This window comes from Talaromyces proteolyticus (assembly GCF_021365285.1).
Source record: "Talaromyces proteolyticus strain PMI_201 chromosome Unknown BGW36scaffold_17, whole genome shotgun sequence".
In the NCBI taxonomy this organism is placed as follows: domain Eukaryota; kingdom Fungi; phylum Ascomycota; class Eurotiomycetes; order Eurotiales; family Trichocomaceae; genus Talaromyces; species Talaromyces proteolyticus.
Window position 1 is genome coordinate 364,834 of NW_025764293.1, and position 24,987 is coordinate 389,820.

General features: G+C 43.8%; 8 protein-coding genes across 8 annotated transcripts; 5 read left to right on the top strand and 3 right to left on the bottom strand.

Moving 5' to 3' along the window:
- Positions 1-212: 212 nt before the first annotated feature.
- Positions 213-2,361, bottom strand: BGW36DRAFT_434103 (putative metalloreductase; the record flags this gene model as incomplete). Its single annotated transcript, XM_046221369.1, has 2 exons — positions 213-2,160; positions 2,213-2,361. The coding sequence occupies 2 exons, from the start codon at positions 2,359-2,361 to the stop codon at positions 213-215; spliced, it is 2,097 nt and encodes a 698-aa protein (XP_046065284.1).
- Positions 2,362-2,670: 309 nt separating this feature from the next.
- On the top strand, positions 2,671-3,559 carry BGW36DRAFT_80062 (putative Ctr copper transporter). The gene is made up of 3 exons (XM_046222603.1): positions 2,671-2,706; positions 2,760-3,202; positions 3,263-3,559. Exons 2-3 carry the CDS (start codon positions 2,775-2,777, stop codon positions 3,369-3,371), a joined length of 537 nt encoding a protein of 178 aa, XP_046065285.1. The 5' UTR covers positions 2,671-2,706; positions 2,760-2,774; the 3' UTR covers positions 3,372-3,559.
- Positions 3,560-4,276: 717 nt separating this feature from the next.
- Positions 4,277-5,066, top strand: BGW36DRAFT_309413 (uncharacterized protein; the record flags this gene model as incomplete). The annotated part of the gene is made up of 2 exons (XM_046212401.1): positions 4,277-4,693; positions 4,755-5,066. 2 exons carry the CDS (start codon positions 4,277-4,279, stop codon positions 5,064-5,066), a joined length of 729 nt encoding a protein of 242 aa, XP_046065286.1.
- Positions 5,067-7,865: 2,799 nt separating this feature from the next.
- On the top strand, positions 7,866-9,376 carry BGW36DRAFT_392215 (uncharacterized protein). Its single transcript, XM_046217672.1, has 2 exons — positions 7,866-8,518; positions 8,590-9,376. Exons 1-2 carry the CDS (start codon positions 8,149-8,151, stop codon positions 9,126-9,128), a joined length of 909 nt encoding a protein of 302 aa, XP_046065287.1. The 5' UTR covers positions 7,866-8,148; the 3' UTR covers positions 9,129-9,376.
- Positions 9,377-11,110: 1,734 nt separating this feature from the next.
- On the top strand, positions 11,111-12,605 carry BGW36DRAFT_365880 (vacuolar H/Ca2 exchanger; the record flags this gene model as incomplete). The annotated part of the gene is made up of 3 exons (XM_046214693.1): positions 11,111-11,880; positions 11,941-12,234; positions 12,296-12,605. 3 exons carry the CDS (start codon positions 11,111-11,113, stop codon positions 12,603-12,605), a joined length of 1,374 nt encoding a protein of 457 aa, XP_046065288.1.
- A 115-nt stretch (positions 12,606-12,720) lies between these two features.
- Positions 12,721-14,682, bottom strand: BGW36DRAFT_466851 (GNAT domain-containing protein). Its single transcript, XM_046222362.1, has 4 exons — positions 14,639-14,682; positions 14,487-14,584; positions 13,283-13,339; positions 12,721-13,217 (listed from the first exon to the last, which is right to left on the bottom strand). Exons 1-4 carry the CDS (start codon positions 14,663-14,665, stop codon positions 12,773-12,775), a joined length of 627 nt encoding a protein of 208 aa, XP_046065289.1. The 5' UTR covers positions 14,666-14,682; the 3' UTR covers positions 12,721-12,772.
- Positions 14,683-14,853: 171 nt separating this feature from the next.
- BGW36DRAFT_466852 (uncharacterized protein) lies at positions 14,854-15,481 on the bottom strand (the record flags this gene model as incomplete). Its single annotated transcript, XM_046222363.1, has 2 exons — positions 14,854-15,350; positions 15,404-15,481. The coding sequence occupies 2 exons, from the start codon at positions 15,479-15,481 to the stop codon at positions 15,036-15,038; spliced, it is 393 nt and encodes a 130-aa protein (XP_046065290.1). The 3' UTR covers positions 14,854-15,035.
- Positions 15,482-16,877: 1,396 nt separating this feature from the next.
- Positions 16,878-18,610, top strand: BGW36DRAFT_309532 (3-hydroxymethyl-3-methylglutaryl-coenzyme A lyase; the record flags this gene model as incomplete). Its single annotated transcript, XM_046212414.1, has 2 exons — positions 16,878-17,320; positions 17,383-18,610. 2 exons carry the CDS (start codon positions 16,878-16,880, stop codon positions 18,608-18,610), a joined length of 1,671 nt encoding a protein of 556 aa, XP_046065291.1.
- Between the last annotated feature and the right edge of the window lie 6,377 nt (positions 18,611-24,987).

The window sequence follows — 24,987 nt, forward strand, 5'->3', positions numbered from 1 at the left end:
GACGCATTGCCGTTTCGGGGACATGTTGTAAATGTGCCCGAATAGGTTTCTTGACTCCCATCCTCATGGACCCGTAGACTTGTTTGTCTTCAGGTTATCACGTACCCGGCGCTTAACAAAAGACAGCCGGTCACGATTATACTGGATCCAGAATATACCATACTTGACATTGCCAGGGAGCAGATTTACTTAATGCAGAAATTCTGTGGTCATCACCACCCAAAATTCTCTATGTGAAGATAAACACCCTGCGCACCGGTTCCTTTATGTATAGCCCGTTCGTCACTCAATGATACAACACTCTGTCGCACATCTGTTGCCAGACCCTGTGGTCCACACACAACAACGGCACTTTCACCTTCGGCACGCTCGAGGGCCGATCGAATAATCGTGCGTGGGTGTGGTCTCCCGGTTTTTGTATTGAATTTGTTTGAGTTGTGTAGAGATAACAATGATGGAGACTGAGATGTGTTATCTACAGCTGCGGCAGGGCCGGAGCAGTTGCATTTTGCTGTTGACGATGAAATTTCAGTTTCGTCCTTGATTGTTGCGGTGCAGCAGCACGTGTAGCTGGGGCCGCAGTTTGCCTCCTGAATCACGTCTGTTGATTCTGAAGAAGAATAAAATGATCGTTCAAAAAGTGTCTCTGATTCATGTACCTTTTCGTGCATTTCTTTCTTCTCTGGCACAATCCGTGTATGAGATGTCCTATCATGAATACCGAGAATAGTCCGTGTAGCAGCGTCTTTTTCTAGTGTCTCGTCACAAGTAAGGTAAATGCTGATTTGTATTTCCTTGTTAAATGTCGGGCTCAATTGTCCACACAACCGTACATCTTCCAATACCGCTTTGAATTGAGTCTCGAGCCAGCTAAGCTGGCTGCGGGATTTTATGACCCAGACAAATCGGACTCGTTTCGTAACGGCAAGTCGCAGGGACGGCATTTTCGGGACTCTCGAAACCGTGCTGGACGAATCCTCACATTCCCGTTTCCATCTATGTACAATGTCTCGCATTAGTGGCATGGTATAGGTACATCCCATCCCACCGGCGAAAAAAACGACGCTGTCGAACTGGTGAAGTGGTCGGATGTTACCGTAAGGCCCTTCGATAAATACCGTTGTTTCATTCTTAAGCGACGGCTGTGTCTCACCCAAAGATGAGTTTTGCTTGGATGCATACTGAAAAAATCGTCGACTACCTCCCCTTTCCGCACGGACAAAGAAATCGAGTCTACCGTCACACGGAAGTGACATAATAGTAAACGGATGGCTCTGCAGGGGAGCTATTAAATGACATGCCAAAAACACGTGTTGACCCGGTTTCCAATCGATGACAGGGTTGGGTATCGAGATGTAACTGACGTTCCCCGGAAGAGGGGTGAAAGTAGCTTTGTTGGCGAACAGTGGCCCTTTCTTTTTCTCGGAGAAAAGATGGATTATCGACAAGTTGGCGAAAGCCAACACTAATATCCGGGCAAATCGATCGAAACACACAAGGCCAATGGGAATCCACACCCAGATTTTGACCTCACTAGGTGCATGAAGATAAACAGCAGCAAGAAAACCAGCCGTAGTTACGATATGCTGAATAACAAAAAATTCATAATTCCACTTGCGCAAGGGGGCAAATGAGGCGAGTAAAATAAAAGTGAGGACACACCACGCCGCAAATCCATGTCGGGTAAGGGAATCTGTCTGGAGCATGGTGACAATATAGTCATATTGGGCGTAATCCCTGAACCAAAATCCCATGTGGATAGTCGCTGATAGCCACAATGTTCGAGAAATCCACTGGTGATACCAGCTGAGACGTTCATAACTGGTTCCTGTCAACAAACCGATAATATTCTGTTTCCCCGCCAATAAAATCACCAGAGGCAACTGGCATATAGTCATGTAACCGGCACGGTATCCGATATTCTCCCAACTATAGTTGTCCAAGGTGTCAAAGCCATAGAACATCATTACTATGATGGTGACCAAATTAGCCAACACCAGGGACACAGGGCCCAAGGGCGCTAGACGAAGAGTGCAGTTTCCAAGAGCGATAGGTCGGAGTGTCGTATTTGCCACTTCTCTGGCCGTAGCCGTAATAGTTGCATACGTACTGAAGAAAATCGATTTTGGTTTGGATGGGGTGGATGACTTATCGCAGAGTCTGGCAATATAATTAGCAAAGCCCAATGTTCGCAAGTCGCTATGGGATGCACCGTTGATATGCGAGGAAGCGATCCAGCACGTTCACCACTGCGGCAATAGCAATAGCAGCGCCAACGACCGCCCAGTAGTACTGTTGGAAGTCAAATAGGGTAGGTATGCCATTCCCGCTGGACATACCACCCATGTCCATACCTGACATATCCATGGTGGGCAATGGGATTTAATTAAATATCAAACAATAAGTTCAGTGCATGTTTAGTGTGTGGTATCAGATGAACGCGGTCATCAGTGAATCAAGTCAGCGTCCAACCAGCGAAAAATGGAAATCACTTTCAAGTGATAAAGAGGATGTCTTGAGTTGACTAAGGTAGAAATCGATTTACATGACGGGAATTGTCAGTTGTCATTGCAAGGAGCCCCCTGCGGCGGGCCACCTTCCTCATTGGATAAAATGTGCTCAATGAGCCCCACCAAATCAACTCTGCCATTTTCTCCGGCTTGTCCAATCCCAAGATCACACTGCATCATCGTGATAGCACTACAAGTATGCATGTCTTCGCCTTCCATTCCTTTCATCTACAGTGATTGACAGCCCAGAATCCCTTCTGCACAATGGATATGGGCATGTCTTCCGGCACCTCAATGGTGTTCTCCAACAGCCAAACCACACCGCTCTACTCGTCCTCCTGGACGCCAGCCACATCTGGTCAGTATGCAGGAACATGTATTTTCCTGATAGTCCTTGCAATCATCGCCCGTCTCCTCGTTGCGTTCAAAGCTGCTATGGAACGGAAATGGCTGGCGACTGCCCTCAACCGCCGCTACGTGGTGATTGCAGGCAAACCGACAGAGTCGGACATCATAAATTCAACAAACGTCGACCCAGACTCAGCCAAAACGGCACTTCTTACAACACAAGGCATACAAGAGAATGTCAAAGTCGTACGACGGCTCTCGCAAGGCCCGCAACCCTGGCGATTCAGCGTGGATCTTCCTCGAGCGCTGCTCTTCCTTTGTATCACCGGTGTCGGTTATCTTCTGTAAGTTCTACGAGTTGTGCAGCGAAACGATATACAAGGTATGGGTACTGATGGAAGCAGGATGTTGGCTGTTATGACCCTGAATATCGGCTATTTCATGTCAGTCCTCGCTGGAGCATTCATAGGCGAATTAGCGGTGGGCCGACATATTGAGTGGAACGAACATTAGACTAAATTGCCACTGAAGCTACCTTCTATGTATACAGTTTGTCCAGAGTTTCCTATCGTCTAATGGAATAATGCAGTCAACCACTTGTTCTGCTGTCATAATGAAACAGGGCCGAAGCAGGACGGAGAAACACAGTTTTGTACGTGTTACTTCTTGCGGTTAGCGCAGTCCACCCCGTGATGAGAGTTGTCCAATCACCGCTGTCGGGTGATCGGACCCACTCAGAAGTTAAAAGTTAGCGCCATTCTCATACCGTCTACAGCCCAATCCGGAAAGGCGTGAGTAAAAATGAGCAGAAATGAGCAGATTTCATTACTACCGCCAATCTTGTTGTCATTTATGATTAGTATTACGAGATGAATGCCATACCCATGATCTATCCACCGCTAGGCCTGTTAATAATAAGCCTCTGTGCATGAAGAAAACGTGGTGCAGTGAAGCGAGGTGTGGACCATTCTGCGAAAGATGACCAGAAAACAGGAACTACAACCCGAGCCAATTCTCGAATATCATCATTGTTTCGAGAAAGATTCTCAAGAAGCAACAGCCTTTGATATGAGCAGTGGATTGCCAAGTCCAAGACGATAGCACATGGCGTTGTCATGAGCAATGCGTGCTCACTACTTCTCTGCTGTAGAATGGACGGGATATGAATTTGACCGCAGAATAGTATAGTTCAATCTTAATTTAATTCCCGGCCATATATCCCACAAAGTCTCTCCTCCTTGGCACTCGTGATTGCCCATACTTTAAATCCATACTTTAAACCCCTACTTAATCCTTGTTCTCCCCGCTTACGACATAAAGTCTCTTCTCGACATCAACATAGGGCTCTTTCAAACCAACTTGCTCTGATCAATCTTCTATTATCATCATTAGCACACAAAACCTGAGTTCCATTCAGAATGCATCCCTTTCTAAGCTTCCTTCCGTTACTGCCCATCGCTGCAGCCCATTTCACCCTCGACTGGCCCGCTTCTCGCGGCTTCGACGAGGATAAAATGCCCACCTTCCCCTGCGGCGGATTCGACACCCCCTCATCAAACAGAACCACCATTGCACTCAACGCAAATGCCATTCCAGTCGATATCACATTCCATCATTCTCAAACCGCCGTGTCGTATCTTCTCGCCCTGGGGTCCGATCCCGGAAGCAGCTTCAATATCACCCTCGAACCAACACTAGGAGCCCACGGTCTTGGGGAATTCTGCTTGCCTAGTATCCCGTTAGATTCAAAGACCCTGGGGACGTCTCTACATGATGGACAAAATGCCACATTGCAGGTTGTGACAGACGGTGATAGTGGCGGCGGTCTATACGCTGTAGGGCTCTAATTCCTTTCCCAATGCGTTGAAATCTCAGTGACTAATTTACAACTGGCAGTGCGCTGATATAATCTTTTCATCAAAAATCACATCCAATACACCAAGCTCATGCAAGAATAACACTGGGGTCGGCGCGACTCCTTTCTCCGGAAGCGCGGCCACTCGTATTGCCAACGAGTCTAATGCAAATGGTGATGCCCAAAGCGGCGCAAGCACTTCAGGTGCTGCTAGTGTTACGAATACTGCCAGCACTGCAACTGCTTCTAGCAGTTCTTCATCGTCAACTTCCTCTGGCATCGCTGCGCCTTTGCAGACCGCGGGATGGGGAGTTTTGGGAGCTGCTGTTATCGGTGGTCTTGCTATTCTGTAAATGAACGGCGTCAGGTCAAATATGGCATAGTTGATGGTCTTAGTGGGAGAACATGTTACAGTGGCATTAAAAGATGGTAAAAGTTCCCAGAGTCAATTGTATGAACTCAGCAAGAAACATTCTAGGGAGATCGGCTCTTAATTCGTCTCTCGGTTAACAGAGATGGTTGAAAGGCTTCTTAATATGGGCGTCGCAATTAAGCCGAGACATTCTCCATATCCATCCATAATATCCATGTATGCATTCACCTAATAGTAGTTGGCTATGACGTGTAGTGCATATTAGGGTTATTGTTAACAAAAGGCTCTGGGAGCTATTCATGATAATACTAGCATCTATTGCACGTCAGGTGTTAATTTGACGGCCTATTTGAGAAGCCTGAATTTTGAATAACTGGCAAATCTAATTTATACCCAGTTTACTAGTGGAACTAATCGTTTATAATTTTTCAAGTAATGGCAAATTCCTAGAAATTAACAGAAAAATAACATGTAAAATCCATAGTTCTTATATACTATTCTCCAGCATGTTAGATTATACTAACTAACTAATATATCTGTAAGCTAGGGCTTTGGGGAACAACCCTAACCAACAAGGTAAAAAAGACCAACATTAATCGCCCAATGGCGTTTAATCCCCAAACTCGCTTTATATGAACATGATGTAACTGTCAAATCAAACGACATCGATGCCTGAAGACTAAGGCATCAATAATCTTACAATTACAGTGTTCTTGTATGGGCTCTGGGAAGGAGATAAAGATGCTATCTAGTTGAGATTCTTAAAACACCTGAATGAAGTTAGATATAGATTACTTATAGATCTTCTATTTAGTATTTTGCTTACCCTAGACTTTAAAATATGTATTTTATTGTAACGTGGATAGGTCCAGGAAGCATGCTTATGCCGAATCCAGCAAGACCGGGGCCAGATATCTATGGAGTCAATTGTGATATATCATGATTGATACCATAAGACCCCGGGCATGATGCAAGTACCCCTCACTTCGCAATATAAGCTTGTATCTAGTTAGATTAGGTATCAATGGCCTGAGAGATGGACTCAGGCATATAAGCTTGGTTTTCTACCTGGAGGGAAGAAACCAAGCGATATCTTTTGTATAATTGTTGACATAACTTTCAATATATGCCTACTCGGCTTCGAATAGCCTTCAGTTCGAAGCTTTCTATATCTACATAATCAACACCGATAACTACTCCCCTAGTGGCCTTGCTTTATAGCCTTAATATCAAGCGGTGAAGCTTCAACTCACCCACTTCTAGTCTTTCTAGACACCACTGGATACGGCCCTGCCCGGACCGTGTTACAATTTTTCTATATTCTAAAGATATATAAGTTAGAGTTTATTAGTTTATTTCTATTAATCAGCTTAGATACTATTTTCTTACACATTTGAATATTATTAATAAGATAGATAGATCACTACATATATTTAAGGATAGAATAATAATATATATGGATAAGGTGTTCATATTTTATTTTAAAGGTTTTAATTATTCTTCGCTTTTAAATTATCTATTACAGATTGATATAGAATAAGAGAGTGGAGGTAAGTAAAAGTTGCGTCGAGTTGATGAGCAACTGCAAACCAAGGAATAATTAAGCTCTTTGATTCATTGCTTGATAGATTCTGTCCTGGAGTGAATCACAGTTTAGGGAAAGCTTTGTTGAGAAGAGTTTAGAGACTAGGGAAGATGCCAGTAGACAATTAAGCAGAAGAGTAGAATGTTATAGACTTAGCATCCAAGAAAATCTGAGCGGAAGGTAGTCTCCCAAGAGCTTCTTTACCTTTCTCATCCAAATTAGGATATTGTTTGAGACTGATTAGGTCCTTCCAAAGAGCCCTTGCATCACAATTCGTGCTCTAACGAAGAGCCTTGGTACCTCCGAGCCACATTGTTTCAGCAATTAGAGGAATATAATCAGATGGGACCCGAAGAGCGGTCTATGTAACATTAGATGTGGGTGAAGAATATATTAGAGCCCAGCTTACAGAAGCTCTTGCTGAGTGTGCAAAGTAGATGTGCAGGCTCGAGGCTCGACTCGAGCTTGCTCTTCTCCTTTCTCCCCTAGCTTTAGATAGACAATTGTACGGCAACCTTATGTTGAACAAACAGTGGCTTAGCCCCTTACAGTCAATGCGACTTAGGTTTACTAAATAGCCAGAAGTGGATTATAGACCTGTGCCGATATTATTAGAGTTTATTAGGTATGTTAGCAAGATGTGTACCCACACACAATTCGAAACGGGTGTCGCGGGGCTAAGCTAATCAACGCTGTTGGCGTGGCCAATTTTGGTCACTGGGGCCGGGGTAGCTTGTACCCCCAAAGTACTCCATAGTAGAAGCAGCATAGTAAAACCCAAACCAGATGCTATCTTATACACCAATAGCTCAGCGCGCGAGGGTACGAGTGAGGCTTACTATCGCCGATCAATTCGAAGCCAAACTGAGGTTTCCGGTTGCAGGTCAGCCCTGTCGTATCGATGATTCAAGCGATGCAAAACTGTTGAGCCACTGACAGTGACTTGACTAAGTAGCTCAGGTACTAGCACCACTGAGTGTCCTTTTTCGAGGGTTTTTTTTTTCATTTAGAAACAGCAAGCAAACTTAAAATAAATGAGCAGTGTGTGGATTCTCGGCAAAGATTCCTAACTGGTGTCTCAGACTAATATGACATCAGCCATGTACTCAGGACAATAGTTGACAGCAAATCCTTACCAGCCGGATTCTCATCAGTGACATGCATTGATCGCTACCAAGCGGAGCTAGATCCTCTGTCAGCAGCGAGTCCTAAGGTCGTTAGTGGGGCCGTGCTCACTGTAACTGTGCCTCTAGTCAGGTCGTTGTTCTTCCTCATGAATCACCAACGCTGGTCAGCAGCCTTCAAATGCTGATTTTTTTTCTCGCCAGAAAACCATCTCTTCTCACTGCTAGCACTACACCAGTGTATCCAGGACATAAACAGCCTACAACGGCTGCTTCAAAATTCGTTTAGAATCTAGACAACAATACTGTCACACCACTTTATACATCACCAATCTCACCATCGCCTAGCCATCATGTCGGTTGTCACTCCCGAAAAATATATCGCCGCTCAGGCTAAAAAAGAGCATCCTGTTCTTCCGGAGCAACTTGAAGCGCTGAGAAATTTTCTTACAAACCCTACCATTCCAATTTCTAAAGTTGCGGAGGATTTAACTGCACCTGTAATCGAACTTCACCAGAAAACCAAACAAGATCCCGATATTTTACACAAATTTGACCACGGCACCTTGTGGGAATCCATCTCTGACGCCGTCAGACAGTTAACGGATTTTAATGACAGATTGGTCGATCTTGTTACGGCGATTCAGAAAGTACCCGATCCCGAGGGACACTTTGCTTCCATGGTTGACTATACGCAATATTGGACCGAGTTTGCCTATGACTGTATATCTCCCTAATACACGTTAACATGTGCCAGCATCTGCTGTTTTGTACACAGCTGACACTCCTTGCAGTTAAAGTCCCCCGGTCAAACGACCCAGACCGCGAAGCAAAGGCGCAGGCGTGGGTCAATATCAATGCCTTTTGCTCCAAAATCTCCACACGCCGCGTCCCAGTGCTCGACGAACGAGAACGCGCTGCGTGGGTGCTCAAAGAAACGCTTGAAATGGCACCATGGGAGGAATTTCACCACTCTGATCTGGATGAGAAACTAGAAGAATATCCGGATGATGAAGTTGTTGCAGAGCAGTGTCAATACGAACTGGAGTGTCGTGATGTTAGGGTCCTTGATTACTGGGCCCCTGCCGCTGCCGTGTGGATGAAGATTGATGCCAAGGGTATCTACGACATGGAGGGCAAGATTTCTGAGGCTGATGAGCAAGATTGGTATCCAACAACCTGGAAGGGGCCTAAAGGCTGGTCGAAAGACCGGTTTTCGTACTGGATCGAGCGATTTGAGTGGATTAGCAAGGTCACGGCCTTGAAAATGTCAACAAGGAAGGATGCGGCTGAGGCTGCTGAGAGTATGAAGAAAGTCGTGAAAGGAAACTAAAACCATGCTCAGCCCGATACAATTCTAGCTTCCTTCTTTCCTAGTATTCTACAAGGTTTTCCTAGTCTTGTATCTCTCTCTTATAAATGCCTCGAGAAATTACTAGCTACTGACGTGCTACGTCCGATACTGTTTGATTGTTGGGGTAAACTGAAAACGGATGGGACTATTCTATAGTCATTCATTCTAGCCATTTATGCAGTCTCGTATTCCGGATCCATACATCCACATGACACCCCTCATCATATCAAGTCTATTTGAAAGCGATCGCTTCAAATATTGTTTTGGGTCTTATGCAGAGCAAGATCGAGTGATCTGAAGCGATGAGTCAAGGCCGATGTGATTGAGGCTCAAGGTGTGAGTACCCGAGAATAGATCGAGATCTATAGTTCTCCACCTTCTCAGCAGCAAGCCTGGGTAAGATCTAGATATTAGTCTGTGGTTCTAGAACCAATTTCGCCTTGAGACTAATCATCTCTGCTCAGGCTAAACGCAAGCCTACTACGAATCAGAATCCAAGGTTATTTGTCTGATCTAGGTCTAGATCAGCGGCTTCCGGATTTACTTTGCCTGATTCAATTCATTTGCTCTATGATCGTGCTCGCTTCTGGCTTCATGAAAGTAGTTGTTAGGATCTATGTGTTAGAAAACCAAATCTGTGTATATATTGTTAAATATTCACATTTCTTGCCTCACCCTTTACTGCGAAGGGGCTGAATGTTGCATAGGCACTCTAGCAATTAAGGAATTAAGGAAGCTGGCAAGTCCGCTGCTATGTATTTGGCTATTTCCCATATAAACAGTAGCTTGTATACCATAAATGGTATACTGAACGTCTGGGAATTTCCCGGTCAAATACAAGAGGTGAGATCTGTGCCCTGGAATATATCCTTTTTTGCAGCTCCGAAAACCTCAAAAATATCGTTCACGCTCCTCTATCCTTTTTACGTACTATACTATCTATAATATAGTTTATCTTAGAAATAAGATTCTAAGATGTTAAATTACTTCAAGGTCTAGTTAGCTAAATAATATTAAATATTAATGTTATAATAATAAGCTATCGCATGATTTTTCCCCCAAAGTGCCCAAGGTTTCCCTGTTGATGCGGAGACCTCAAAAGCGCCGACCGGGAGCGCTAACCCAGAACAGGGAGTAGAATATGGTATTGCGGCTAGCTTCAATTGGCAGAGATAACGCTAAACCTAACTTGATACGTGATCAGCCAGCCCGACTTGAGGTGAGGCTGATGAACCTAGCCTTCCAGAGACTCCGCTATGCTGACCAATAGCCTGCCAGTCAATTTCTAAATCACGTGATAGTATTGACTATTGAGCGCCACGACCCGCTAAAGGCGAAAGGGGATCGCCCATTAAGTGCGGAGTACTAGCTATGCTCTGAGCGAATTCATGCAAAATACACTTCGTACTATCATCATTTTTAAATCCGACGTACAGAGCACATGAATCGCCAATAGAACAGGGGCTGGGATACTGTGATTGGGCGCCGCCAAGGGTAGAACCGACGGCCCGCCAAGCCAGCCAAGATCTCCTTCGGGATCACGATGCGGCTGGCACCAATCATTAGCCGCCAAGAGGACGGACAAATCACCAAACCGAACTGAATAATCGCAGGAGCTGTGTTTTTTTTTTTTTGCGCCTGACAGCTACAGCCTGCAGGACCCAGCCTGCAATCTCGGATTCTCTTCTGAATCTCGTATTATTCTTTTCTCCTTGCTTCTTGGGTGGATATTCTCTAGTCACACGTGGATTATATTCCGTCTATTTTCCTACCTCCGATTGTTTTAATATTTTTGATTTTTTCCCCTTCAATCTTGGGTCAAGTGTCAACTGACAATTCGGCGTGCGCTGTATTAATTGATGTTCCCCGCTTTCAGTTGTTATGCGGCTGTCAATTGATGACTCCGAAAAAACCCATAAAACTTCAATCAATTACTAATATTTTTCCGATTCGACATCTTAATGACTTCAATTATTCACCGACGGCCCAGCAGTGCCAATTCCAAGAACGAAGCCTCCTCAAATGTTCTTCCACGACATAACAGCGAGAAAACCAACCAACCCAAGGTCCTGGGACTTTTCCGCGTCCAGACATCCGGGGAAAGCGGAAGAAATGGCTTCCACCCGGTACACTTTTTGAGAGTATGTTTCCGAAGCACATGTACCGTTTCCATGGTCGTCAATATTCTCTGGCCATTCGTCCCCGCTGCTATTGTCATAGCATTCGCTCGGCCGGATCTTGACCTTTGGGTATTCATTCTCAATTACATCGCTATCGTACCGAGTGCGAATCTGCTGGGATTTGCTGGTGGCGAGCTGGCGCGTAAATTGCCTAAGGTCTGGGGTATCCTGCTGGAGACGTCACTGACTTCGGCCGTCGAGCTTATCCTGTTTATGGTCTTGATTAAGAAGAACGATCACAATGACTTGATCTCCGTCATTCAAGCCGCTATTTTGGGTTCGATATTGGCCAATCTGCTCTTGTGTCTGGGCTTGTGTTTTTTCATTGGTGGCCTAAGGCGTGAAGAGCAGATTTTGCACGAAGCTGTTAGCGAGGTTGGATCTGGACTACTTCTTGTCGCTGGCTTCGGATTGTTGATCCCGAGTGCCTTTTTTTCCGCATTGTCTGGCGCTGTCTCGCCGAATGGCACCTTTACCGCCGATGAACTTCTCTCAAACACGAGAAAGATTAGCCGGGCCACCGCTATCATTCTCTTTGCGGCCTTTTGCATGTGTGCATTCTAATATTATTACTATTACCTCACCACAGAAAAAGCTGACTTCTAACTTAGGTTTTTATGGTACAATCTCCGCACACACCACAGTATATTCGATGAAGTTCTCGAAAACGACGAGAACCAAAACAATGATGGAGAAAAGGAACGAAATCGGCCTAAACTCACTCTCCCCGAGAGTCTTGTTGCGATTGCGGTTTCCTTAACCTTAGTCGCTCTTTCCGCCGTGTTCTTGGTTGAAAATATCCCTGCTATCAGAAGCCGAGGTGTGCCGGATAATTTCATCGGTTTAATTCTGGTTCCGCTGGTTGAGAAGGCGGCAGAACATTTGACTGCGATTGATGAAGCATGGTAGGGGTTCATTCACATAGAAATTTCAAAATTTAGACAACCGCTAATGATGATTCCGCAGGGATAATCAAATCAATTTTGCACTTTTCCACTGTCTTGGTCCGTCTATTCAGACTGCCCTACTGAATTCGCCTCTCGTTGTCATTGTTGGCTGGGGACTCGGCACAGATATGGATCTTAATTTTGAGATTTTCATGGTCGTGATGCTCGTGATGTCGATCTTGGTTGTGGGCAACTTCATGCGCGACGGCAAGTCGAACTATATGGAAGGCGGCCTCTGCGTCTTGGTGTATCTAATTATTGCCGTGACGGCGTGGTACTACCCAAACCCAGAAGACGGCACGACTAACGTGCAACTGCCTGCAAAATAGAGCCGGCCTTGGCTTATATTCCCAAAAAGGACTCTGATTTTCAGGCCGATTTTTTCATGCATATTATTGTCTCGTAATTCAGCATGTTTCCCTTACAGCTCATCGATATATTGGTACATAAATTAGCTTGTGATTTATTTCCACTAGCGATATAATATACATCTCATTTATTCATTCTTCATCACAAACAGAATCGAATCTCGCTTCTGCGGTTCCATCCACGGAATCACATAATCCCCCTTTTCCGTCTTCTCCTCCACAAACCCACACTTGCGCAACACTTTAATCGAGGGTAGATTTTCAGTATCCACCCATGCAGTTAGCTGATCGAATTTCGATTTGAGTGTGAAATAATTCCCGGAATACTCCTTCAACGCTTCTGTAGCGTAGCCCTTGCCCCACGCCGAGGGATGAAAGATGTAACTTAGTTCAGGAATCGGGTCGGTTTTATGTGTACCAATGACGCCAATTAAATTTTTATCTTGATCGTCTGTTGCTAATTCATCTGGTTTGAGGAAAATTGCGTAGACTTCTGCATCTGGATTATTTTCGACGAGGAGAGCAGCCATCCAGGAGCGAGTATCGTCTAGAGATGTGCAGATGCCATGGGAGCTATGAGTTTTTAATTAGTCTGTTTTGCATGATCAATGACTTCATCATTTAGGCCCATCTCATACCTCCATCGAGTAGCTTCTTTGATAGACCAGATCCGATAATAGCCCTCCAGATGATCACTGGTAAAGCGTGTTAATATTAGGCGGGACGTCTCCATGGTAATATTAAATCTATTTTAGCTTCTATACAAACCAAAATTTGACAGAAATATTCAATTGTTGTTTTAAATTCTGGATCTTCGCTTGTATTTAAGTAAATGCCGAGCTCTGGAATGAGGCTTAGCAAACCTCGCGGGATCCACGAATTGCCGTGTTGGGAAGGTGAATATGACTCACTATGAACAAAGTTTTATCCGAATTTTTCTTTTAACCTACGCCGTTAATATTGGTCCCAAAAGTTTTTATGGATATATAGACAGTAGAAATATACTAGTGTAGTGCGCGATTATTACTTATATGGTGTTTTATTCAAGCTATATGTAACGACATAGCTACATGTGCAATTTCCATCACCGCCGAACCAAGACATGGCCACTGACCAACAGCATGTTCAAGAACTAACTGCTCTCTGATCTTGTCCTGACTTCCGTGCAGAGAGGTGTATCGCATCATCCGTGTTATGACCTACTTCTTTCCATAGCCATCATTCCGGTCAAATGTTATCATGTAGATCTCTCTTGATACAAATATTATCAATGAAGATGAGATTTGTCTAGACATAATGAGCGGTGGACTTCGGTGTTGGAGCTCAACAATGGGTTCTATGGGAGGACGAGGATAAGGTGTTCCGTGGTGACTTGCGTAGCTGGGAAGCTATGCCTTGGTTTTTAAAGAAGTGGGAGATGCTTACAGGAGAGCAAAATAGTGATATTAGTTTAAATAGTGATTTGTGGAGATCTCTACGTGGAGGCCAGCCGTAGAATTCGACATATAGAAACGAAGGGGGGTATTTGTGCAGACATGCCTTTGTTAAGTATTATTTAACAAAGAGGGTCCATACAACGCATTGAGACTGTATAGACATGAATTTCAACGAGAAGATTGAAGCGACCTGCTATGGTAGCATGGCCTGTAAAATTAACACTTGAAAAGTATTGTTACGTAGTTTATCTGATTTGAGATAAGTTTTGACTTGGTCCTCCGTCCACTCCCCAAACTTCTTTACTTAAATCTTCCGACAATAGGTCCTGTCGGCGTGGTTCAATGCGACCGAATGGATAAACTACCGAGTTGGAGACAATGAGAAAACTAACCAGGAATTGAATACATACTCCATCCTCCGTTATTCAAACTCGTAATTTCTGGACTGAGTCCAGCAAATAGCTCGGCATAAGCACCATTTATTGGCTCCTTAGCGAATCCATTCTAATTGTGTATCAGTATCTATATTCGCAATAAAATAAATCATTGAACTCATACTACAAATAGCATCTGAATCGATGACATTGTACGGCCAAGGTCTGTCTTGCAAAGGCCAGGATCAATAGTCTTATTTGCATAGATTAGCCACTGTAGCGAACTGCACGAACGATCAGAAGAGCTCACCAAGCTGAGAATCCTATCGTTTGCAAATCTTCTCGCAAATTCAATTCCAAGTAGTACAGTTGCAGCCTTACTTCTTCATATTTTAACCACTGACTTTCCTCCCTTCTGTAATCTATATTAGTAAAGTCAATGGGGGGCTTTGGTGCCGTCAGCGCAGCGGCAGAGGCTACCCATACTACTCGCACTGTTTCTTTTGGTGTAATCTTGGCTGTTTCAGCTATGACTGGGCGAAGGTGGCTCGTGAATAAAAAGGTTCCGATGCCATTCACCCCTAGTTAAAGCTCGTAGCTGTTTTGGATCCTTGAGGTGGCACCATCACAACTGCATTGTTCCACAAAACATCCAGGCGATGTTCCTTCTGGAGGAAAGTTTGTGCAGACTGCTTTATTATCTTCAAATCGCTCAAGTCTAGGTATTGATGATTGAGATGACATTGCGAGTCCGGGTACGCACGTCGTAGCTCTTTCTTTACGTCCTTGGCCTTCGTCTCGGAGCGGACGGCAATACAGATCACGGCATTTCGTTGGTATAGTATTCTAATAAGCTCCAGTCTTAGACCACTGGAACTGCCAGTGACTATGAACACCTAGGTATAAATTAGATGCCGATTTCAACTTGGTGAATAGGAAGATAGGTTACCTTTCCGCTTTGGTCAGGCAACTCTCGTTCGGTAAAGGTCGCTTTGTACGAGAAAATAGTTTTCCACAAAGTACTCATCTTTGCTTAGTTGTCAACTATTTAGAAGAAGAAAAATGGAGCGAAAACCCTTCATATAAATACCCAAAATTGCCTGGTTTGTTCTAAAGACGCTAGCCAATTAGAGCCTTCAGATGCACGCAACGTAAGCATTTATTGAGAAGAGATCCCCTAGATACAAACCTCGTAGCCACCTGCTAGTCGGTTAGAATAGTTAGTTTGATTCTGAAAATGCTTGAAATTCATCTTGATCTTTTTTTATATCATGATGTTTGTGATGGCTGGTGAGGAGGCGAAGTCACATGATCATACAGCCACTGCAGTGTCCTCCTGTTTTATTTTTGCCATTACTTTGTTAATTTGAGATAATACAACGTAATATATATGTGGGAAAATTGAGTTGCTAATTGATTAGTATGTTTGTGTAACTTGACACCGGAGATGGACAATCACTTAGAGATGTTTCAAATGAGAGCAGGTTAAATGGTTTTTATGTCGTTGTTAAGAACCGATTAATTTTATGTCTCCAAGTTTCACTTGGCCAATTATTTCTCCATGGGCCTTTGTCATTCGATTGTAATTTTTTATCTCGGTAATTTGTGGATTTGATTATACTTCAGCGAACAATAAGGGCTATAAGGTGGGTCTAGACCGCAACCACACATCTAATAGTTGATTATTAACAACCAACTTTCATATGATCCGACCAAGAGAGTTGTTATTATTGCTCATTCAACAAGACCTCGTAATAAAGGAGAACCCCAGCTGAAACCCGAAAGCCGCCGAGGGCTGAGACTCGGATTATGCCTGGGGGCGATTATTATTTTTGAGTGTGTGCTAGACGTCACAATGACCATTACAAAAATCAATTTCGAATGAAAAAAAAATATCTGGATTGTAGAATATATTTATAGCTTGCATGTAACCTCGATGTCAACTCGTAATTACGAAGAATTGGAATTGCTGGAGTTTCTATACTTGTCTCGGGTTCTTCGGCTGCAAACAGTAATACCGAAATACCTAATTACGTCATGTGAATCGGAGGGAAGGCTTCAGCAGCGGCTTTTTCTTACATGAGTTGCCGCCGATCGGTTTAGCGGCCGCTACATGCCTGTTAAAAATAATCATTCTTGTTGTGTTTATCGTTGTTCATGCTGACCATGCGCCGCGGTTAACTCTGTCTCGGGGTCCGAGGCTCATTCACTCTCGTTCGGGGGATATCGTCTCCGCAATGATTTCGCTTTATTTCTAGCTTGATTTCCCCGGATTTGACGATCAGATAAAACCGACCATTTCTTGTTCAATAGAGACGGGAAAAAAAAAGATATTTCATAAGAAAAACAGACCTTACAAACTAGCAGAAATGCTTGAAAGTTGATCGTCTGCCTTATCGCTGACACGGTAGGCGGGCGCAAGCATGCCTCGGCTTATTCCGGAAGTACGCATAGTCGAGGTTGGCCCTAGGGATGGACTGCAGAGTATCAAAAATGCTATCCCGACAGAAACTAAAATCGAGTTAATACATCGGCTTCGAAAGGCAGGTTTACGGGCAATCGAGCTCACCTCGGTAGTTTCTCCGCATAGAATACCCCAGCTAGCAGACTGCCAGCAAGTTCTGGCAGATCCTACCATCAAATTGCTCCTCGCAAATGAGCAGGAAGATCTTCGATTACCTGTGCTTGTGCCTAATACGAAGGGACTTGAAATTGCACTATCTCATGATGTAAAAGAAGTGGCCGTTTTTGTCAGCGCCACAGAGGGATTCAGCAAGGCCAATATCAACAGTACGGTACAACAAGGGATTGAAAAGGCCCGCACAGTGGCACAGAAAGCGATTGAGGCGGGAATCGCAGTGAGAGGGTACGTAATACTCGAATCTAGTTCCTTGAAAAAAGCCGCTAATGTTTCACCTCTCTACTTAGATATGTATCTTGCATTTTTGTGGACCCATATGATGGCCCAACAAAACCATCAAGTGTCTTGCACTGTGTGAAAGAGCTGATAGACATGGGCTGCTATGAAGTCAGTCTCGGCGACACCACAGGAGCTGGCACCCCAGCAAAAGTCACGTCGCTAGTTAGATTCCTAGAGAGAAACGGTATTCCTTTAGACCAGCTGGCTGGTCACTTCCATGATACGTATGGACAGGGAGCCGTAAACGTTCTACAGGCATATCTTTGCGGAATTCGTGTTTTTGACAGCAGTGTTGGTGGCTTAGGTGGATGTCCATTTGCACCGGGCGCAAAAGGGAACGTATCAACGGAAGATCTTGTCTTCATGTTCCACAATGCTGGAATAAACACAGGGGTTGATCTAGCCAAACTTGCTGAGAGTGGAAGATGGATCACAGAGCGACTCAAACAGCCAGGCAGTCGGAGCAGTCAGTGTGTGAGAGAACTTCGGCCAAGAGAGAAGAAGTCGCGGCTATCTTCTTTTCGACCGGTGGTGTATGTAAAGGAGTCGTGGAACCGCGTAAAATACTCGGACAGCCTCCACATATACCAGACCGGAACTGATTTGAATGTGGTCTTGAATCGACCGAACAGCGGAAATGCTCTTACCAAGTCCATGATTTCCGGGTTGATTGGATGCTTTAGAAACCACAGCTCCAATCCCTTGATTTCTCGTATCATTCTCACAGGAAACGGCAGGTATTTCTGCACCGGTCTGGATGCGCGGAACAAAAATGGAACAAACAGTGAAAGAAAACCTCGGTTCGATGATCTCATGCAACTATTCGAAATGATAGACCAGTCCCCGAAAACCGTTATTGCTTGTCTCAATGGCCATGCCCGTGGTGCTGGAGCCGCCTTGGCTTTTGTTTGTGATCAGCGAGTTATGGTGAAAACAGCGACTGTTGATCTCAGCGAGACCAGGAGGAGACCATTCCCAGTATTTGTATCACGGTACGGGGGTTTGGAATGGAAACACACACTTGGGTCGGATGCAATTTCGTCATCACGTCCTATCACCGGAACAGAGCTGAAGACTCTGGGGTTAGTTGCAGAAATCGCGGAAGGACAGAAAGATCTACGGATGAAATTAGAGACACATTTGAATTGCCGGGGAACAATCACCAAAAATGGATGTTTGGCCAACAAAGAAATCGACTCGGATCAGTCGGAGCGATATAAGTTGGCTAGAATGTAATCGATAGCAGGAGCCTCCCCCCAGTTCTTAGATACTGTTTAAGCCTTTTTCTATGTAATTCTACTATAGTGGCAGTTTAGATATGTGTGATAGACCGTTAACAATATTATAAAAGATTTATTATAGTGGTTTTCTATATAATGAAGATGTTACTTAAGATACTTCTGAATTAAGAATAAGAAATCTATTCAAGAAAAAAGCATTTAATTAGATTTTGTATACACGTTTTATGTATTTCTGATCTTAGAGAAATTATATGGTCTATACTAGTGAGGATATACATTAGTCGTTCTTCGTCCGAACAGAAGGCTGGCTCCTTCTTGGGCTAAATAGACCGTATATAACGAATACGGTATTCAGCAACTTAGGCCTTTAATCTAGCATATAGAATTACATTATCGTTGAAAAGACATGAACCAGGAAGACAAAAACATTTACTAGTTTCTGGTATAAGTTTATTCTCCACAAATAGGTATGCAATCGAAAATATCACTAATCGGCTGCGTCTCGGCGAACACTCAGTGATGTTCATCCTTTGATGAACAGAAGTTCCAGGTTTTCTAATCTTCCGTCTGAAGTTCAAGATTTTCTGTAGGCATTATTACTGAAGATGATATTTCTAGAGATGGCTCGAAAGTATTCTCTGTCATTTCGTTAAGAAAGCCTGGTTCGTTTGAACAAATTTCTGTCGGATCACGAGAAGCAGCATAAGAGTGAATTGCAGATCCTTCCTCGCGGATAATCTGTTTCATCCATCAATCGTCGCTCACATCTTTCCCAGTGGCAAGTGACTAGTCTAATAGTGAGCATATGTCGAAATACAGGCTTGGCTCATAAATGAAAACGTCAGAGAATGATCGTAATTCCACGTGACACAAGAGGGAGCTATCACCTATTCCGGCCTTGTCAGAGTCAGTCAATGAGATAGTAATGCCGCATCTATCTAGTTTGATCCTTTCGAACGTATATAGCAAAGCATTGATACGATTTGTGACGTGACGGGTGTCATATTGATTGTATACAACCGAGTGACATGGCTGAAGTACGATAAATAGCGCCGTGGTTTGGCTCTAGCGAAATATGTCGAAGAAAGATAGAGGTTTAGATTCAGAAGGATATGTAGCACAATTGTTTATCAACACTAGTTTTATTTTTTTTTAAGTTCCTCACAGATCTATTCATCAAAACAAGACGTAGACACAACAGACAAGAGAGAGAAATAGGGTAGCATACGAGCTAATGAGAAGATATTTAAAAAGCCATTTTCGGTTAAATTTTCTACTTCTCGGCATATATGGCTTACTACCTCTTTGAGACTCATCTTGCAGCTGTTGACTAAGTTGATTTCTTCTCGGCTCATTTCGAACCACATCTCATCAAAAGAAAAGCTACATGTTTACAAATTACAATCCGCGCAGACCTAGAGCAAGCAGTCAGTAGTCGTTTTGAATGGTTAATAGTATTGATTAATTATTTATCGGAAATTGTGTAGAGTCTTACTGTAATTAGATCGAAACAAGGGACGTTGCAACGACAACGGAAGATCGGCGGTAGCCTCGGCATTTTCAAGCTAGGTCTCTTCCCAGTCATTCATCTCCCATTGTGCCAACGCAGCTTTAGCATCTATGACCTTATTCATTTGGCAACAGAAGTCGAAACTAGATTAGAACTAGTAGTGACTCTAGCCTCTAGAGGGGTATAATAACATCGCAAGGCTAGTAAGAGCAACTACGAAGTGGCATTGACTAGCGAGCACTTTATATTGATAAGTTTTGACCTCGGATGAGTAATAATTTGTGGACCGAAATTCATCACCGAAGTCGTTAAGCGATACTCCAATATTCTCACTGATTATAGGCAACTATTTACATTAGACTAGCCCATGAGGGCCAGAGTTGCGAGTTTTGAGAAGGTATGTTGATTATATGTATCTCTTTTCATTTCGCATCGGACACGCGATATTTTAGTACTGAGCTCATATAGGATACTTACTGATCACTCTCTTTCTAAGGTTTACATAAGAGAGAATAGCACCAGTTAAACGTAAAATAACAGTTGTACGGCATTTCCCTAGTTTTGTTATACTTTTCCTAATTCAGATAATTGTTACTGATCTGACAACAAATAAACCAAAAGGCAACATATCCATCCCATTCCTTAAGACAGATTAGCAAAAACTCCTATCATCATCTTCCTTTTTCAACTTTTCACCTCCCTCCTGCTTCCTTTTAGGTAAAGCTTGGAATTTATCGACCAGTTTGTGAACCAAGTATCCAAGTAACCACCACTCAGAAGGCATTCTTGAGTTAGGAGTAATTGTGTCGAGTTCTTCTCCCTTTTCATTCCAATTGTTATCGTGTCGCATATCTCGCACCAATTTCACTCTCCAGCGTTGGTACAATTTTCCAACGAGCCCAGTGATGTTCTCGAGATTAAAAGAAATAAACAATGTTACTAACGCTACAATAATTGAAGTAGCGATAAAGGGGTTTCTAGTTTCAGTGTCGGAGATATTGGGAATAGCCCAGAGAGCCTTACCCGTGCAGTTTCGTTAGTGCACTGTTTGTATAAAACTACCTTTCGAAGCATATGGAGCAGATATGAAGTACTCACCGCACAAAATGACAACGGTAAATAGAATATGCTAATATATGTGAACAGCATAACATTATGTCCCAATCTTGTTGATATTCTAGTCTCGTTGATCGAGGCCCAGGCAAATTCCTGAACCGGATAAGTTTGAGTAAAATTCGTGATTAAAGGAGATTCGTTGAAAACCTACAAATTGTAGAAGATCTCGGACAGCCTGGTCCAGCTGATTGATCTGATGGTTAACTTTGACCTGGAAGTCATTTACCGACTGCTGGAGATCCTTTGGGATTCGATTTGCATTGTAGCGCTCACAGTATTCCACAATAAAATTTTCTGCAATATTAGCATGGTTTTGTAAAATAAGGCGAAGCTCGGTCCACTTTTGTGCATCTTTTGCAAGACGACGCATTAGATCAGGGCTTTTCCCTTCTGAGCGCAGTTGGTCAAGACGCTGTGCATTATTTTGATATTTGATTAGTATGCCATAAGAAATTAAAGGGTAGAGTTAAATCTTTTTCAGGGTTTCCTTGATAAACTTACGCATTGCTTTAGATGATCTTCAGCACTATTGCATAATCTGAGCCACCTCTCCTCTATTTGCATGATGAACTGCAAGAAGAAATCGGTGCCATCATGTGGAATCCAGCCGTTCGGCAATGTACTCATGTGGTCTACCGACTTCCAAGGACGGTCATGCTGCCTCACAGGGGATACTATTGTCCATGATATTTTGCATTGGCCCCAGTCAGGCATACCGAAGCATTGCTGAGATGTATCTTCCTCAGCAGGAAACCACAAAGAAACATGAACCCTGACAATATGATCGGTGACATCCTCATAGGTAATTAACAGCTCGTTTGGGCGTGCTTTTTTTGCCGAACTGAATAGTGGCCAATTGGGCCAGTATTTATAATCTGAAAATAGGCTGTGGTCCTTAGTAAGAAACGTTTGAGAAAAAGAACCAATACAACATACAGAAGACGTCTTTCAAAATTCTGAAGGCTTTCAGAAGCCTGGATTTCTCCCACTCTTTCTTTCTCAATAAAGGAAATCCGCTTCTCTCCCCCGAGTCCTTCTAGAAGTTGTATGATGTCTGTTCGTTGTCTTCTATACACATCAAGCCACTCATCTGTCATGATGGTTTTGGTTTCCGCACGGTGTTTGAGTAGTAATTCGATAAGATCGCGATCTTTACGCTGAAAAGCAAAGCGGATTGGAGTGATGCTGGCACCGCCGCATCTATTCACGTCATATCCAGAAGAGAGCAGCAACTCAAGTAATGTTTTGTCTCCGTCCTGGATCAAGGATGGTAAAGTGACCGTATCTCTGGTGATAAGCAACCGTACCACTTCATGTTGGTTGTTGCACAGAGCCCATAACAATGGCGTTTGTCCACTTTTATCCTTAGTGTCGGTATCAATGTCCTCCTTGGTAAGTAGGATCTCTATCACGGCGCTGTGTCCATTACCTGCAGCCCATGACAAGGGTGTGCGATTATTGTTATCCTCGGAGTTTATATGGACGTCGGACCGTTGAAGTAGAAGTTCTACTACGGCGCTACGTCCAGCTCCTGCGGCCCATGATAACGCTGTTCTTCCGGTCTTATCCTTTGAGTCAGGGCTCATTCCTTCCTTTGCTATGAGCAATTTCACTAATTTATCTCGACCATCCTCTGCGGCCCGCGACAACAATGTTCGACCATCGTTATCCTTATAGTTGGTATTTATGTTCTCCTTCGCCAAAAACAACTCGACTACTTCGTCATGGCTATTCTTCGCAGCCCACCACAGCGGCGGTATACCACTTCTGTCGCTGGAGTTAGGATTGACATCAGACCTTCTGAGCAGTAATTCTACTGCTTTGCCTCGCCCTGTCCCCGCTGCAAATGACAACGGCGTTCTGCCGTTTTTATCCCCAGAATCCGGCTCGATATCTTCTATGCTCAGTAGTGTTTCTAGGACTACTGGGCTTTGTCCACCTTCTGCAGCTAACGATAAAGGGGTTCTACCACCATTATCCTGAGAATTAAGACTAACGTCTTCTCTTACTGCTAGTAGTTTCACCACACCATGCTGTCCATTCCCAGCAGCCCATGATAAGGGTGTCCGGCCATTGTGGTCCCTAGAATTAGGGTTGATATTGGGCTTTTCGAGTAGTAGCTCCACTACTCTGGTCTGCCCTTCCCCCGCTGCCCACGAGAACGGCGTTCTACCATTTTTATCCTCGGACTCCAGGTTGATACCGGGGATTTCGAGAAGTTTTTCCAGTACCACTAGACTTAACCCGTTCCCTGCAGCCCACGAAAGTGCTGTCCTACCGTCATCATCATCAGAGTCCAAGTTGATACCGTCTCTCGTGAGAAGCAAAGATATAGTACCGCTGCACCCCGCTCCCGCAGCCAATGACAGTGGTGTTCGTCGACGTGGATTCTGCAATCCAGCATTGTTGCAATTGATGTCTGCTTGGTTGTCCAGTAGTTTCTCCAAAATAGAGTCACGTCCTAAGTACGCTGCAGCTTGGATAGGGCTCCCGTATTTACCCCCTTGGGTATTGACGTCGGCACCGCCACTAAGAAGTTCATATACCCCCTTGGAGTTCAGGCGTATGACTTCTTCCTGAAGATCCATGTATAATCAGTTTTCTGGTTTGTGACGTTCGATTGAGAGTTCTAGAGAAATCTCGGCCAGTTAATTTGCTTAAGAACCAATATTAGAATCACCGATAGTATGATGCTGATCAAAGAAATGTATCTTCAACAAAATCCCTCGTCCTGCTTGCACTAGTTTCCCACGTTATTGCACAAAGAATCCTGACAGTGGAGATGCTCAACAAAGCTCGATTAGGTCGTTGTCATCGTGTTCTATCAAGTCGAACAGAAGTCATTCTCTCCATTTTAACTGACCAGCACCAAGATAAACACAGCCGACCTTCTCAGAGCTGAGTTGATGTACTCGAGAAGTTAATTGGCTACGCCAGTGCGGGTCCTATCCACTTCTATCGGTCTACCCCTTTTACATCTCCGCTGTCACCTATGAAACCTCGTATTTCCAGAGACTTGCGATTAGCGGTTAGCGATTCTCGTATTCGGGGCTAGAGCTCGACACGAACGACTAGGTTAGTAACTGAAACAAAATTTGTATTTCGAGAACATCATCTGAGATTTGTGCAATCTAACCAGCAGGTCACGGATGTTCTATGATCTACAAGTGGCCAATGTAAACACTACAACTAGGGAAGTTCTATCCCATCGTCAGACCGACCTTACAAAATACTTATGTGTTTAGTGAGTTTATTGGAAATAATAAATTATATTGCAAAGGATCATTACCTTCGAGTAGCACTAAGATGGAGGTGCTAATAGTTGTGCAGATGATGGAGTCAATTGAGTATACAAGTCGAATCTGTAATTACAGCAGAGCATACCATGCATATTGCTTAAAGAATATATTCTTGATATTATATACATGAGTATTATTGACTTAACCAGGATAGACCTAGAAAGTGGACACTAGAAGTTGCCAATGCCCACTTATTGGCGATTATATGAAATACATTCCCTTGCTGTTGACTGCCCGACCAATGCAACTTCTCCCTTCCCAGACCAATTCCGACCGACTATTTTCGCATTGAGACCAAGCGAACAGGAACCATAGATGTACCACATATGGCCCGTCATATTATTCCTTTATTATTCCAAAATTTACTAACTAGCCCTATGGCCATCCGCGATGTAATTGTATTAGCTGAAGGTCAACTCTAGAAAGCGTGAGACACAGGGTGTTGAA